At 53.3% G+C, this 16,413-nt stretch overlaps 1 protein-coding gene across 1 annotated transcript in view; it reads left to right on the forward strand.

Moving 5' to 3' along the window:
- Nucleotides 1-319: 319 nt before the first annotated feature.
- The window catches only part of LOC121334550 (heparan sulfate glucosamine 3-O-sulfotransferase 4-like), a 51,780-nt gene continuing 35,686 nt past the window's right edge, over nt 320-16,413 (forward strand). The window contains exon 1 of the mRNA XM_041401801.1: nt 320-960. Within this exon, the coding sequence (XP_041257735.1) occupies nt 320-960 (641 nt within the window). The remainder of the gene's footprint in view (nt 961-16,413) is intronic.

The following is a 16,413-nucleotide window of genomic DNA, read 5'->3' on the forward strand; positions in this document are numbered from 1 at the left end:
GTCAAAAAAAGCGGCGGCGGCGGGGGCGGGCCGGGCCCTCCCCACGCCGGGAACGCGCTCCCGCCTCCCACCCGGCACAAAGTTTCGCGGCAGGAACTCGGGCGGCAACAGTGCGGAGCCGGTGGCACCGGAGCGCGGCCGCGCGGAGCCCCAGCGCCCCGGTACCCGGCGGGGGCCGGCGGCGACCGTGCCATGCGGGGCCCCCCCCCACCGGCGGCGGCGGGGCGGGCGGGCAGCGGCGCCCCATGCGGCTGGGGCGGCCGGGCGGCGGCTGACACCATGTGCGCCCGGTGCCCGGGGCGAGGAGCGGGGAGCAGCCATGTCCCCCCCCGCCCAGCCGGGGGTGCCGGGCGGGCGCGGCTCTAAGGGGCCCCCGGCGCGGAAGCTCCTCTGCATGTGCAGCCTCTCCCTGTGCCTCACCTACCTGTGCTACAGCCTGATGGGGGGCACCGGCCCGGCCGCCCTGCGCTCCCCCGCCGCGCTCCCCGGCTCGGCGGCCCCCGGGGCCCCGCGCTCTCCCACCGCCTTCCCCGTCACGGCGGCCCCGCGCTCCTCCGCCAGCCCCCCGGGCGGCCCCGGCGCCCCGGCCCCCTCAGCCGCTCCGCCGCGGGCCTCCAACGGCAGCCGGGAAGGGGCGGCGGGCACCTGGCTGCGGACGCAGCTGGCCCCCGGGGAGGTGATCACGGCGCAGAGCGGAGCCTTCGAGAGGGACCCGCAGGAGTCGAGCACCACGGACGAGGAGCTGAGCCGGGCCGGCAGCCCGGGCAGCCGCGGCGGCAGCAGCAGCACCACGCCGGACTACGGGGAGAAGCGGCTGCCGCAAGCCCTCATCATCGGGGTGAAGAAGGGGGGGACGCGGGCGCTGCTGGAGGCCATCCGGGCGCACCCCGACGTGCGGGCCGTGGGCACCGAGCCCCACTTCTTCGACAGGAACTACGAGAAGGGGCTGGAGTGGTACAGGTGAGGGCGGAGGGCTGCGGGCGCGATCCGCGGCGGGGGGAGCGAGGAATGCGTGTCCGTGCGGGCCGGGGGCAGCTCCGGCGTGGTCCCGGGGGTCCCCCGTTGCCCCCGGTGGGAGCCGGGGCCGAGGCGCGACCGGCGGGACCCGCGGGGCCGGGGCGGGCGGGTCGCCGGGGCCGCGCCTGGCAGCGGTGGCGGTGGAAAACGCGCTGCTCTGGTGGAAAAGCAGGAAATCTCTGATAACATCCCTCTCGGTAGCTCGGAGTGTGTGAGCATACCGTAGCGGTTCAGCTGCAGTTGGTGTACAATACGCCTAAATAGGTCGGTAATTAATAATTACTGAAATAAACAAGATCGCAAGTTATTCCAGGTGCTGCTAGGGCTGAAGGATGCTGCCTTCATGCGAGCACAGGCTTTGCTTCACAAATGAGGTTTGCTCTATTCAACAAGTTCCACGTTAGGAAGTTTTTTTCCATTGACAAAATCTAATTCTGTTCGTGAAGAAGTCTCTAAATGCTGTTGGGTGACGCTGGGTAACATTTTAAAGGAATTTTATGCTATAAGACCTGGTTATTAGAAAACACTGGACTGCAGTATGAAAGTGTTAAATGTCTCGACAGGTTTAGGAAATCAATGGATTGTGATGGCTCAGTGTTTTTCTCTCTCGTTAAAAATTTCTGAGCAGAATGCAGCACATCAATGGAACTTAAAAACTCCCAGCAGCTCTGTGTTCATGATTCAAAGCAAACTGTACTGGTTCTTGATAAAAAGGTCTGTGCTGAGCTGGTGAAGTTCTTGTTGTGGTTAGTATGGCAGCTGCTTAGTTGCTCTGCAAATGAAGCTAAAAATGAGAGGCAGCAGGCAAGTTACTGCCTGGATTATCTGGTCCCTCGTTATTAAAATAAAGTACATGGTCTGCATATTAGGGGTATTTAAAGGTGAGAAACTCCAGGCAATCTTCTGTGGGGATTGTGGGAGGAAAGTCTTTGTAACACTTGGTGTGGCATCCACTTGGCTCTGGGGAAATGCTGTGGGATTTTCTGGAGGGGTTTCAAGAAAGTGGACATCAGAACTTAGTGAGGTTGTCCCTGAGAGTGTTTTCAGTGTGCTGCTCTGATGGGGGGAAGAACTAAAGGACTGGCTATAGTTTTTGGGTCTATAGATATAATTTCAGACAGTATTTTATTGTACTGAATTTTCTTGGAGGAGAGGCTTAGCTTGAAAAATAAGTTTAGAAGGCTGGCTAGAAGAGGATATAAAGTGGCACATAAAAAAAAAAGTTTGGTTTTATTCAAAACAAGCAGAAGAAGATCAAGCACTGAATATGATGAGCAGCTGCTTTTTCATCTTTAGAGTTATGCTACTAGAAAAGGGCTAGTGAGTGGGTGTAACTCCTCTTGTGGAGTAAGAGGCACACACAGGTTTTCATTTGCAGAATGCAGTTTGGTATTTCCTATCCCTGCAGCAGCTCTCTGGTGTGTGCTGCTCCTTTCAAGCCCTGGAGCTCTGCTGCTTGGGTGGAGAGGTGGGAGAACAGGCTGGGGCACCCTTGGTGTGTGAGGGTCTGGGCAGAGCAGGCTGTGGGGTGGTAATAACTGGTGCTTTGTGCCATTGCAGCCCTGGCTGCCTGACCTGCAGTTATCTTCACACCTGCCCAGCCCAAACGCGTGCTTCTCCCCCCTCCTTCAAGAGCTCGGCCTTGCAGGGGCAGGACATTGCTGGTGGTCTGTGCCTCAGCAGCAGCCACAGCTTCCCTGGTGCTGTACTGGTGCTGGGCTGTCGGCATGCACTGGCTTTTAGTGCCCTGCAGACACAAACCAAAAAGCAGAATGGGGAAAGCTCACCGTCCATCCCAGCAGCTGCTTCTTCCTGACCTTCTCTGAGATCACCTGATTGAGTGTGCCAGGGAGGCTGACAGCTCATAGCTGTGTCCCAGGTAGAGCAATTGGAGATTTTTTTCCTGTCCACAGAAATGTCAGTGTTTTTTTAGCAAAGAAGCAACTATTGAAGTCATCTCCTTATGGTGACTTCTGCATTACACACTGTGAGCTTTTAACACGGTCAGGTTTTTTCTTACATAGTGAAATAAGGGGATGGCAGACCTTCAGGGTTCTTTGCTTAGTTGTTCAGTCACAAGATTATCTCCCAGCCTCGAGGAGCTGGAGCAAAGGGAAATACCTTCTTCACCTCGGTTTCTCCTGTAAAATGGAGATGGCACCAGGGCAATGCCATTTCTTTGTGTGTACTCCATGCTGCATTACCTGTGTCTTTGCTGCCTTGAGATTGAAAAGCCCTAAACGTTCTGGATGTCCGGTCCAGGATCTCTCTCAGTGGCTGGAGCTGATGCTAGCACGGGCCAGGGGATGCCAGCTCTGTGCTGCTGGGGACAGGGTGGCATGTCAGGATGGCAGTTCCACACTGCCTGCTCTGTTTTTTCCTGGGAACCTGTAGGGACAGCTGAAGGTTTGTATGCTGTCGCTGATCTCTTCAGCTCAGTTCATGTGCTGTCATGCAGTTCACGTCAGTTGCAAACAGAGGTCTTCCCACACACGAACTGGTGCAAACTGGGCCCAGATTAGTTTTGGTTAGTTTCTATTATGCTGCCAGGATTGTTTGTGTGGTTGCAGTTTATGATTCTGTCCATCCTAATGCTGTGCTGTCTGAAGGACAAGTTCCATGGTACAGCTTTCTTTAAATGACATCCAATCTTCCGCTGCTGTTCCTTTGTAACCTGTTGTCTTTAACTTGCTCCTTCCTTCCCCAGGATATGCCAGCTTTCCTGCAGGAGCTGCTGCTGATTTTTAGCCAGTGTCCAAGTGTCCCCCTGCTCTCTCATGTGCCCAGGCACAGCGATCTCTGCATGGCCCCCGTGGCCAGGCTGGACTGCAGGCATTTGCTCTCTCCAGTGTGATGCTCATGCCTCAGTGGGCATGTCCCATTCCATGAGCTCTGTCCTGAGCTATCCTGCGTTTGGAAAAGCACTGACAGCCTTTCTCAGAGCACAAAAAGGATGGCAGAATGACAGAGAGGCCTCTGAGGCCAGGGAATGGAGATTACATCCATAAATGCTCACTACAAGCACAGGCACAGCATTTGGGACATGTCTGAGTTCCCTGCCTGGGCGTGGATCAAGGGCACACAATTGTGTAGGGATGTTGTGGATAATGGGAGCTGCAAACTGCCTGCAGTGTCCAGCACCTGGGCAGGTTTGTCTCCTTGTGGTGCTAGGGGCCTTGGTTCGGTCTCAGAGTGGAGAGGACCCAGGGAGGTGGGCAGGGGTCTGCAGGGGAGCCCTGGGGTCGGTGTGGTCCCAGTGGCTCTGTGTGGCTGGAGGAGGAGGGGAGGTGGTCGTGCTTGGCACTGTGCCATGGCCATGCTGCCCTGCACCGCTGTGGGTGCTGCACATGCTCACCTGTGCTGATGCCAGTACCTCGGGATGCTCAGATGCTGCTGGTCTGGGGACTTTGGAAGGGAAATGCTGCAGTGGCTGTGTGAGGGGAGTGGGAGCTCCAAGCCCCAGAATGGGGGGGCTTTCGTTGTGTCTTTCTGCTGCTGCAAATGACCAGCACAGGGGACCTCATCACTTGGGAACCCTTGAGGTTTTCTGAGCTGAGTGGAACAGCCCAGTGCTCCCAGCCACCATCCCCAGCTGCCTGCAGGCTCAGCACGGTGAGGAGGTTGTGTTCTGTCATGTTACACTTTTAAGGCTATTTTGACATCCTACCTTTAGCAGAAAAACTGGGGATTTGTAACAATATTTTGAAAACAAACGTGCGGTTTTAACACAGATATCATTTCCATAACACAAAAAGAACACCTGATAGTGCTGAGTTGAAATTGAGTTTTAAGGTTTGCTGATTGGAAGAGTTAAATTCTGTGTGTACATGCACATGGCTTTACTCCTTGCTTCCTCCTCATCGGAACCCTCATGGAGAGCTGCAGCAGTATCCGTGATTAGCTCACATTCCCCTCTCTGCCGTGGGCCTCCAGGGCTGAGTGCTTGGACGGGGTGTAGCTGTGTGCGTGGAGCGGCCCCGCTGCAGGAGCAGTCACCATGGCAGGCAGTGGAGCGGCTTGCATGTCTAATGCTATTTGCACTGCTTGTCTGGGTTTTTTGGAGTGTTCTCCTGAGCAGTCAGGCCTGCGTGTTATTTGGTGAGCTGCTGGCCTCATACAAATAATGAATAATGCCATGACAGGGAGCTCTTCTCTCGGTAATAAACACGTGCTGACGAGTGAGCGGTTCCGTGGAGCCGCTGGCATTCCCAGTCGCATCCCTGCGGACACCGCGTTCCTCTGCCTGCGGAGGTGGCTGCTGTGTGTTGTTATTTCTGCCACGGGCTCTGCTCCCCCTGGGGCCACCTCGCCTTCCTTCCCGTGCTGACCCGGAGGCTGGGGCAGTGGGCAGCCCTGCGTGCCCAGGGACAATCCAACCTTGGAGCACCCGGCTTTTGCTGCCTTGGCTGCTGGCAGGAATTGCGTCCAGGGATGTGTGCAGGGACCTCTCTTCAGCGTCCCCTAGCAGCTGTTGGGCAGCAATGGCTTGGGGCCATTTCAGCCTCATCCCACACAGTGTCACCTCGCTGTGAGCTGTAATTGTGTTGCTGGCTAATGCCTGTGCTGTTCTGATCAGCTCAGGGCATTCAGGAAATCAAACCCTTTCCATCAGCACCGTGAGCCCGTGCTGACGGCGCTGTGGGAACACCTACAATGGAAGGATGGATTTGGGTCTGCTTTTGCCCACAGGCACAGCTGCAGAGCCTGGGAACTGCTGTGTTTCTCTGCAAAGGCCTTCCCAGAGTGTTGTACCCACTGCACTTCTGGTAACTTAGGGAAAAGTGTATTGATTTTGTTTCTGGGCCCTGCTGTGAGTTGGCTTTTGCTGAAATGTAGTGACTCAGCTGCCTCCCTCTGCTGTGGATGCAGTGTATTGGACTTTGCTGACACCTGGGTCAGCTCTGGGCTGGGGGCTGCGAGCAGGGGTCAGGCTTTGTGCAGGTTGGCCCCCGTGTTTTGCCCATCTGGGGACTGACGAGGAGCCATTCCAGCAGCAGGCATGGATTTTCTTCTGCATCCTGCAGCTACTGCAGTGAATGTGCTGTGTGCCAGAGCTCTGCCCCTGCCTTGTGTGCTGGGCTGGGGGAGCCCACCCTGCACCCTTCTTGGCAGCAGCTCTCTGCCTCCTTTCTGCTCTGTTTTAGCTCAAGGAATGGGATGAAGGAATGAGTTGTGCCTATTTGCAGTGTTTTGTCACCTGATGGTGGTTATCCACATGCTGCTCAGTTGTAGCCATGGAATGGCAGCTGCTCTCAGCACCTGCAGCCCCTGCGTGCTGCTCTGGCTCTTCCTGCAAAGAGAGTGAGAGAAGTGCCGGGCCGACACACTGGCAGCAGGGCTCTGGAGCACCCGCTCCCACAGGGCTTGTCACTGCTTCTGCCCCCATGAGGAATGTGTTTGTGGCTGACTGTGAGCACCAAGTGCTGAGAGAAAGGTGGAAGCAAGGGGGGAGGCAGCAGGGCGCTGTCTGTGGCCCTCGGCAGCCCCAGGCACCGGCCCCCTCTGCCTCGGCAGGGAGGTGTCCAGCCCCGTTCCCTCCCATGCTGGGGTGGAGTGCCCAGGGCCATGTCCCACCACCAAGCCCAGCTGGGGTTCTGCCCTGCTCCCACTCTGATCCCGGTGTGTGTGAGGAGCCTGGGAGCAGGAACAGACAAACAGCTCTCTTGGGAGGGTTATGGACACAGCGCTCAGCGCACCCACACGTGTTGGGGATGCCTCTTCCAATGACTGCTGGAATTTCCCCTGGAGCATGTAGGGAACTGGCACATGTCACCAGTCCTGAAATCATTGAACTGTTGCACTGTAGTCTCAAGAACATCCTTTCTCTAGGATTTTGCTGAATAACGTGTAAACACGCTGGTGCTTTGCTGCTAAGGGTTTAAGTGTTTTCTGGGATGTCAGAGTTTGTGAGCTTTGCTCTCTTTGTGAGTGCAGGACTGCTTGTGCATGTAGAGTTACAGAAAACTCAAAAACAGGCCTGGGGAAAAACAGCCCTTTGGAGCAGCAAAGGGGAAGTGCTGGGTGGTCGTGTTCTCTGGTTTAAATGATGCCCCTGACCCCTGCTTGCTCCCTGGCTAGCAAGGCTCGCTCTGCCTGCGCCAAGCCCGGACTGGCAGACAAGGAACAACAGCTTCTCAGAGAAATTATGGGCAAAGGCTTTAGATTTTCAAAGTCAAAATTCCAACACAAATTTGTGACACTTTGTATCGACAAAGATCAGAGTCTTTTTATTTTCATGGGTTTCTTTTACCTCTTCTTTTCATGAGGACTCCTTTTCTCTGAGTCATTATTTCATGCACTTCAGCAGAAATTTTATTGCTTTGGGGGCTGGTCTGGTTCATGTGGGACATTTCTCACTGCTCAGAGTGTGATACACAGAGGTAATTTCTTTCAAATGATTTTTGCTTGAAGTGGTTTCAATGAATTGCAAAGGGTATGAGGGTGGTATGAGCATGAATGAATGGCTGAAACATTTGTATGGAGTCCAGGTGAGGAGCCTGCATGATCAAACTTTCCAGAGCATCCAGTGTGGATATTGTCACTGCTGTGTACATGTGAGCAGCAGTTCATTTTAGGCTTTTAATCCACTTTAAAATAAGTATTATTTAGGGTTGTATGAGGTTTGAATCGGTTTCCCCTATATTTGAAAAAGCTTAAAGGAAACCCCAGAATTACAAGAGTCTGTTCAATCACAGTGAGAAATTCCTGTTTAGACTGAAGGTATCTGTCAGGGGCATGGGGAGTGGCTGGGCAGGATTGGAGCCTGACCCTGCCAAGAGCAGCTCCTCTCCCTGGGCATGGCCAGGCTATTGCCCAGACTCTGCTCCATGGTGGCACATGGGCACTGCTCCCCCCATTTGTTAGTTAGGTAGCTGCAGTTTCCAAGCTGAAGGAGAGTGTTGAAAGCTGACTGTAGAAGGCTGGGGAAAAATTCATACTTATGAAAAGGGAGAAGAAAAAAAAAGCCAAAAATCAGCCCTCAGAAAAACCCTCCAATCTTTTTTTTTCAAAGTCTCCCATTTCCCTCCCCAGTGTCAACACACCAATTTACTAAATGTTGCAAGGCACAGTATTTCCCCCCTTGTCATATTATACATCCAGGCATCAAGGATGGATCATAAACTTGTTCTTTATGGCTTTAACATTTCAATTGCTAGTCACATTTTATGTAAATTAAGGTATTTACCTTGACAAGCTCTCCTGTGAAGTACGGTACTTCTTTACAGAATATATTTGGCAATATAAACAGGCCAAATGCTGGGGGTGGATGCAAAATTCACAATTGATTTTTACAGCTAAGTAGGATCCTCCCAAAATATACTGGAGTTGTCTGCTCCAATCTTGTCAGTGCCTGGAGAAACTGAGGCAGGGGGACCTGGGGGAAGAGGAAATAGCAAAGGGACGTCAGTTATAGCCACCGACCTACTAAACAGAACTAGCTTTGGATAAAAATAACTCCATCTGCCAGACTTTATTTTGTATTACAGAATTGCTATAACACATTTCAAGCCAAAATCTGATTTCCATTCCCTTCAGAGCCAGGCTGGACTGGACTTGGCCCCGTCCTTTATTAGCAGTAATTATTTTGGATCCGAGCAGAGCAGCGCTGCTGTGATAGCCCAGATCTGCGGTTCTCCTTTGTTTCAGAGTGTATTTCCTTTCATCTTGCATTGAGATGGGTACAGTAATATATTTAGTACTAGCGTTCATCCACATCTGCAAATAACTTTATTTCAGCCCCAGCTCTGCCCTCTCTATTTGTTCTTGATGGACACTCATATAATTAAGCCGAGCCGTGAGCACGCCTGTGGGAAGCCAACGTCAGCATCAGGCCTGGGTGTTCAACCACGGCTGGACTGCACAGCCCAGCAGGAGCTGCCACCATCCAGCCAGGGAGAACAAACACACCCAGCCTGTGTGAACCAACATGGGGCCGTGCACCAGCCCCAGAGGCTTTGAGGCTCCTCAGGTGCTTCTGTGCCCTGGGAGGCTCAGCTGCTGCCCACCCTGAGCCCAGACATGTGGGGAGGGGTCACCTCCCAGCTCAGCCCTGGGTGGAAGGTGCTGCATCACCTGTGCAGGTGGCAAACTGTCACTTACTCAGCTCTGGTCCTGCTTGCTCAACAGCAAACTGACCGTTTTCCACCCACAGTGCTGACTCAAGAAATGCTGGTGGCAGACCTATGGATCCTAAAGTCGTTGCTGCTGGAGGTCTTTAACTGGCTGTTGGTTCATCCCTCCTTGGTCTGTTCCCTGGGGAGCACCAGCATCGATCCCACAGTGCCCCTCCCCTGCACTGTCAGCACTCACAACTTTCAAGCTCATTTTAGGGCTCTTTATTTGTCCACTTAATTCCTGAATTACCAGTCGCCACCTGTGCTTCATGCTCTGTGGCACTGTAGCTTGCAGAGCCAGAGGGTGCACTGAGGGACACTGGTACGTCAGGAAAGGGCTCTGGGTACCCTAGGAGAGGGCTCTACCTCCTCTACATGAGCTGTTCACCCTGCACAGAAAGGCAGATCCACAGTCAGGCGTGATCTAGAGGGGCTCTGGGGCGCCAGCCCGTGGGGTGGGGATGGTGATTCCGCAGCACGAGGGAGGATGTTGGAGCCACGGGCGGTGCTGCTGCTGAGCTGTGCCACAGAAAAGAGGGTGTTACGTGTGCCAGGAGCCTGGCCACGAAGGGATGGCACTCAGCAGTGCTCCTGCTCTTGGTCTTTGTTAATGGCTCCCCCAGAGAAATGGGTGTCTGGCCACAAGAGCACAATCCAGGGCACCCAGGCGCCTGCTGCAGTCGCTGCCGTAAGCGTGTGCGTGACCCCAGGAGCTGGGTCTGGCAGGGCAGACCCCGAGGGGCTGCTGCAGTGTGCAGGGCCTCGAGGGCTGCACAGCCCCTGGGGTGGGCCAGCTGCTGTTTTTGGGCTGCTCATCCTGCGCTGCCAGTGTGGGGAAGGGGCTGCAGCAGCTCTGTTGCTGGGTGTGCTGCGCACGCTGGGATCCGGAATGATACGGGCTCCTTACTCAGCTCAAAATCATCTAGACCCTCCCCAAAAAATCGAAACGCCGGAAAAATGCCTGAGGCAACAACTTCATTGGTAAACTAAAGCATCTTGCTGAGAATTTCATAGACGCAGCAAATCATAATGTAATTTCCTATGCAAAAAGGGTTTATCTCTATCTAAATATTATTCCGCACTGTTACTCATTGTAGGGAAGTTATTGCTCTCCTAGGTTAACTGATTGAACTTTGGAAATAGAGCTGCAAGCTTATCGTACAGACGGGAGCTTGACTTTTATTGTTTCTAAATTGTAGTGATACTATTAGATGTGAGTAAAACATACACTCCATTAGAAAATATTTAAGTTTGGTACCACTTTAAAATTAAAATAGATTAAAAGAAGCATTTCTGCAGTCTAGCCCACCATGAAATTGGAGTGTATTTGGTATGTGAAATATGTGATACAAATAGCCTAACAATTAATGACAAAGGAAGAGCTGGGATGGATTTATGGCTTAAACTACCCTGGATTTCACAAGGCTGGAGTGGCAGCAAGGGAAATGTGTTATTAGATCATTACAGGCTTTTCTGCTAGAGCCACTGCTGCTAAAGTTACAGCAAGGTGTTTTATTATTACTCTGTTCCCACATAATACTCTGAAGCACTCTTGTCTTGGGATACGGTGTCTCAGTGGGAGGCGATCCACGTCTCTGCTGCAGATGGGTTCCTTTGGAAAGCCTTATCAGGAGCTCCTCAGCCATTTTTTTGCAGTAGGCAGCGGTGAAGAAGTGCTTTCATGGCCAGGCCGTGTGAGGAGCTTGTTCATCAGTGTTAAGCTCAGAGCTGCTGGCTGTCAGCGGGGTGATGGATCTGGGGCTCTGGCTGGAGAGGGTCCCATGGCACCATGGTGGGTCTGTCTCCTGCTGCCCAGTTCAGGCTCCTTCCCCCGGCTGCCCTGGCATGGCTTTGCCCAGGGCAGCTTTCCCTGTGACCCCTATTAACTTTTTCTAATGCTTGGAGTGTGCTGCAGGCAGAAGTGAGCCTGAAGCTCTTTGCTGTGCCCAGAGGGTAAGGATTTGGGATGCTGGTGTAGGGACGAAGGGAGGGCTTTGCAGAGAGGTGGATTTCACTGGTGCCTCTGTCTTCCAGTGAGCCTGGGGAGAGCTGAGCCCCAGTTACCCCAAGGCTGGGGAGACACCCTCATCCTGTAGCACTGCTGCTGTTGCTGGGGAGGGTCTCAGCTGCAGCCCTTCCCCTCCCACGTGTGGCTGGAGGGACCCAGGCACTGTATGCCCCCACCAGCACACCCAGCAGCCGTGTCATGCCTTGGGCTCTCTCTCGGGGTAGGAAAATAGATTGAGGTAGGACTGGTGTTCTGGGTGCCTTCGGGGTGCAGATTGAGGGCCTGTGGTGCCTGATGTACATTGTATGGCCCTTGGGAGTATAAACTGCATTTCTAATCTGGCTTTCTCACCTTGCACTTCATATGAGAGTCATCTTGTACTGGTGCCTCTGTGCTGGAGCATGCAGTGCGGGTTACGTATCTCCTTCTTCATTAATGGGATTTATATCCTTGGTGTTCCTTGCTGGATGAGTTAGTATTGTAATGAAGAACATGAGTGCTGCCTTAATTAAAACGTAACCCCCATGTTAATATATATGTTGCCACTGAAAACTCAAATTCACTGCAAACTGAGTTTAAAAGCTTGTGGCAGGTGAAAGGGGAGGTGATTTGGGGTGCCCCAGCTCGGCAGCCCAGCCATGCAGTACCGTGCTAGCCTGTGGCAGGGCTGAGCTCAGAGCTGCCTCGACAGCCCCCACAGCAGGCAGGAGCAGCCTGCCCCAGTGCCTGGCACTGGGGGCACCACAGCTGTGCCAGGGCTGTGCACTGCCAGCTGCCCTGCGCTCGGCCTTGGTGGGAACCTGAGCCAGTCCTGGTGCTCACTCACAGGACGTTCTCTTTTACCAGGGAGGTGCAAAGCAGCTTAATGAACCAGAGAATTTGTTCCATAATATTACTTAAAAAAATCTTGTAAATGCAAACATTCCAAGCCTGTCTCCGAGCTGTGCATGCACTGCCATTGGCATATGATCAGTTATGAAGATATTTTGCATTCAAGGGTTTGCGGTTTCTAGGTCCATGAATATTCAGGCTCCAGCTCGCCCTTTTTGTCTGTGTTCCACACCTACCCTTTCCATTCCTTTGCGCCTTTTTTTTTTTCCAGTGGATTCAATTAGTTCTATTTGCTGCTTTAGCAATAAAACAATTCCCTCTGTGGCATTAAAATGAGTTTCTTTCATTATTTCATTTGGCTCCTTGTTATATGTGGAAGGAAGGTAGGAGCTGTGCTCTGTGCCCCAGCTCACAGGGGCTGCCAAGCCCTGGAGGACATGAAATGTACTTGGGGCAGCATTAGGAATTAATGAAGGGCATTGCTGGTGCAGAGCTGCAGGAGCTGCACTGACAGTGCCACGTTCAGAGCCACCAGGAGAATCTGACCAGTCCCAGAGACTTTCGGTGGGACTTTGGCACCTGAGGCACTGCAGTCTTCACTGTGCTGTGCTCCTGACCACGCTTCAGCTGTTGGGTCTGGTCAGTTCTCACATGGCCTTTGCATTACATTTGGTAATGAAATGCAGGGACTGAGCCCTGTTTGGCTTAGATGAGGCACAAGTCAGTCTGAGCTGAAACATCAGTTAAACCAGCAGATCAGTTTGTGGAAGCAGCGTGGCTGGTGCGTGGCAGTAGGGCTGAAGCTGGTTAAGGGTCTTGTTCCCATTTCCTCCCTGAGCAGAGCCAAGTGCAGTGTGAGGAAAGCACAGAGGCACTGTGAGAGCCAGGACAGCAGGGATCGTGTGGTCAGTGTGTACAAAGAACTGCACGTAGTGCCGGAGCACTCTGGTCTGGCTACTCTTGGAGTGCCCTTTCAGGGGGCTGCAGTGGCGTTGGGAGTGTGTAGCGCGGACAGCCCCATAAATCATTCCTTTCGCACTGTGCTAAACACAAATCCTATTAGTGCACTGAGGAGCATCTAAGTAGAGAAAAGAAAAAGGCGAGATAGAAAGAGGAAACAAGATTTAAATCTAATTGTTTTTCTGCCTGTGTTTCACCACTGTTTGGCTGGGACATGATGAAGCACAGCAGAGGAGAGCCACGCCGGTGGGAGTGGGAGCCAGTGCTGTTCCTGCTCTGCTGCCCCGGGCAGCTGACACGGGTGCTGAAGGCCAACGACAGGAGATGTGGCTTTGTGTATTCAAAATTATTTTTTAATTACTTTTCCTCCTCTTTCTGTGACTGGGGAAGGTTAAAGCAGTTGTGCTGATTCCAGTTGTTTTTTCATTTTGTAGTTAAATCTAGAACCAAATGAGAATTTCCAGGCTGGTGGAAGGGCTGCAGACCCTAGGGTCTGACAAGCACCCAGATTTTTGGAAAAAGAGGTTTGTGCCTTTCCTCTCCCCACAGAAAGGCCCACGCCCTTCTGGAATGCACGTGGCCACTGGTGCTGGCTGCCTCCAGGTGGAAATGCGGATTCAGGCAGGATGGGTGGCTGCCAGCGTGACGGGTTAGTGACAGCAGATTTCAGAGGGACAAAGTAAATGAGCTGAACAAGGAAAGGTGTCTATTAGGGATGGAAAACCATTTTAAAAGGAAGCAAAATTAGAGCATGCAGTAGGATAAGTAGGACTGCAAAGTTCTGTAATTAATCACACTGTTGAAACTTGGAAAGGAAATAAATGTGATAAAAGGATTTGTCTGAACAGATTACAGGCAAATTAGGAAAAAAAAAAGGTGGGGTCATCGTGGCCATGGAAATTGTACTTTTCAGAAATCTTCAATCATCCTCACAATCAATTCTGCATTTCTTTAATAGCACTGTCTTGGATTAACCGCTACCTGCATCCAGATATTAAACGGAATATTGAGCATTTGTCTCTCAACCATACACTTGGAAATTGTTTATTTCCCTGCTTGTCTCTGGCAATGTATTTCAGTCCTGTGACCCAAGCTGAAATCCAACCTGCCTGAGGTGCCCAGTGCTTGGTCCTGCTGGCTCCCACCCCAAGGATCTGCAGCAAGGGAGGGTTTTCTCATAAACCACTTGTTTGTTTGTGCAGACGATTACACCGGCTTTGCTATACAACAGTGTGTTTCTCTGCAGCAAACAATCTGCTTTATGGGTTTTCCTAGGAAAATATCAGCTCGCTATGCTCACTAATATGATTCAATTGTGTTGTGTTATCTGACCTTTAAGGAACTTGCAATCTATAATGACATGGTTCTACAGCAGAGCCACTAGTAAAAGCCCTGGCTCCTGGGGAATTCCGGCTGCAAATAAGTGAAGGCCAGCTACAGAAGCAGTAACAAGGCACTTTCAGCCCTTGGCTGCCGGTGGGTCGCCATCCCCCAGGCGAGGAGCTGCAGGGGTGTGTGTGTGGGCACTGGAGGTGGGAGCGCGGCTCCGTCTATCCCCTCCAGGAGCACCCAGAGCTGCTGCCGCTCGCCCCGCTCCCCAGAGGCACGGTGGGCAGCAGGGGACGGGGAGGGGACCCGCTGTCGGCCAGCAGGGCCGCGGTGCTGGCTGTCTGAGCAGGCGGACGAGGGTCACCGCGGCCCGTGCCCGCGCCCAGCCCCTGGCAGCGGGCGGCGCAGGCTGTGCCCGCCGCGGGCTTCGTGCGCGGTGCCACGGAAATGATTAACGCTGCTGTCACTGCCACCCACCCGCCACTCCCGTCTGTCCACCCCGGGCACCCTGCCACCTGGGGAGGCACCAGCAAGCTCCGCTGCAGATGGGGGACCCCACGTGTGTCCCCTTGCCCTCCTGGCGGCACGGGGGTCGCGTCACTGCCAGCACTGGCTCTGCGCTGCTGCTGGGGAGTGTGGGACCGTCCTGATCTGGCATAACATGGCTCTGGCCCCCGCTGCTCCCTTCTGGTCTGCCAAGGTCCCGGGGGAACGTGACACCGCAACCCACTGGCCTCATGGCACAGTGGAAGCTAACTGCTATGTGCCCACATCGTCCTTGAGCTCTGGCTGTTCTTTCCCCACTTGGGATTTATCCACAAGGTGCTATGGGGAGGTCTGTAGGTCTTGGTCTCAAGCAAGACTGGAGTGACCCCCGGGTCGTAGATCAAACAGCCTGGTTTTCTCAGGAGGGGATATGCCAGCCACGGCTCATGCTGCTGCTCCCTCCCTGCGTCTCTCCCAGCACGGCTGGGAGGCCTCAGGCTGGAGCAGGACATGGTGCTGTTGAGGAGGCCTTGGGAGCCTCTGGGTGTCTGTCCACTGTGCTCTGGCTGTATTTTCAGCCCACTAATCACTGTCTGATCACTCTGATTGCTTCTGTCTGACCTCCCTCCATGGCTGGAATGCTTTACCTAAAAGGCATTTCAGGGATTTTATTCAGCTGAATGAAAGATGGGGGATGCTTGGGAATCTGTCAGACCCAGGAAACTGGCAAGAGATAGGGAACTTGAGCAGAGAAACAAACACTCCAGAGATTCACAGGATGATTTGGGTTGGAAAGGACGTTGAAGATCATCCCGTTCCAGCCCTCCTTCCACCCAGGTGCAGGGCGGTGTGTCTGGAGCACTTGCTGGAGAAGACTGAGACCAAAAGATTTTGAAGGATTGGTTTATCAGAAGCTAAGGACAGCCTGTGCCAAATTCTAGGTGCCGGGTTTTAAGAAAGTTTCCTCAGTCTGCTGCACCAGCTTTTGGCAGAAATCTTTGTGAAAAGACTTTTCCACTGAGGAACAGGAGATCAGAGAACTGTTCCCTTTAACACTTGAGTGTGCATGAACTTGCAGGAATATTGTTTGAAGCTCTGCTACCCTTGTTAAAGGTCACTTTTTGATCCCATCAAATACCCTCTTTACCTGGAGATAAGATTTAAAAATGGAAGACGAAAGAGAAAGGGCTTAAGGAAGAAGGAGAAGCGGGAAGCTGGCTGAGCAGCCCGTGCTGGGCTGGCAGCAGGGGGGAGATTAAAGCGGGCACTGGCACAGCCGGGAAAAGAAAACTGCAGGGTGGGGATGGAGTGGATGGAGTGGGAGCAGAGGGGCTGGGGCATGCCCAGGGCTGTGGGGCAGCCCCTCGGCATGTCTGGCGCCAGGAGAACTGCCCAGCCTGCCCTGCCAGAGCCTGCTGCTGCCATCGCCCCAGCGCAGAGAAAGGAAACCGCGCCGGGCCAAGGTCGTGGCTGAGGTCAATAAATTATACATGACAATTAATCTTAGAAACCTGTGATTCGGGGGAGAAAGGCGAGGACACTGCGGATCCTGAGCCGGGCTGGCAGGCGGATGCCTTGGCTCCATGTCAGCCTGGGGAAGTCAGTGAAAAACAAGTCTGTGCTGGGATGCTGGGAGCCGGTGTGAGTCACTCAGCACGGCTGGCACGC

Source organism: Onychostruthus taczanowskii, unplaced genomic scaffold, assembly GCF_017590055.1.
Source record: "Onychostruthus taczanowskii isolate IOZ18803 unplaced genomic scaffold, ASM1759005v1 scaffold19, whole genome shotgun sequence".
In the NCBI taxonomy this organism is placed as follows: domain Eukaryota; kingdom Metazoa; phylum Chordata; class Aves; order Passeriformes; family Passeridae; genus Onychostruthus; species Onychostruthus taczanowskii.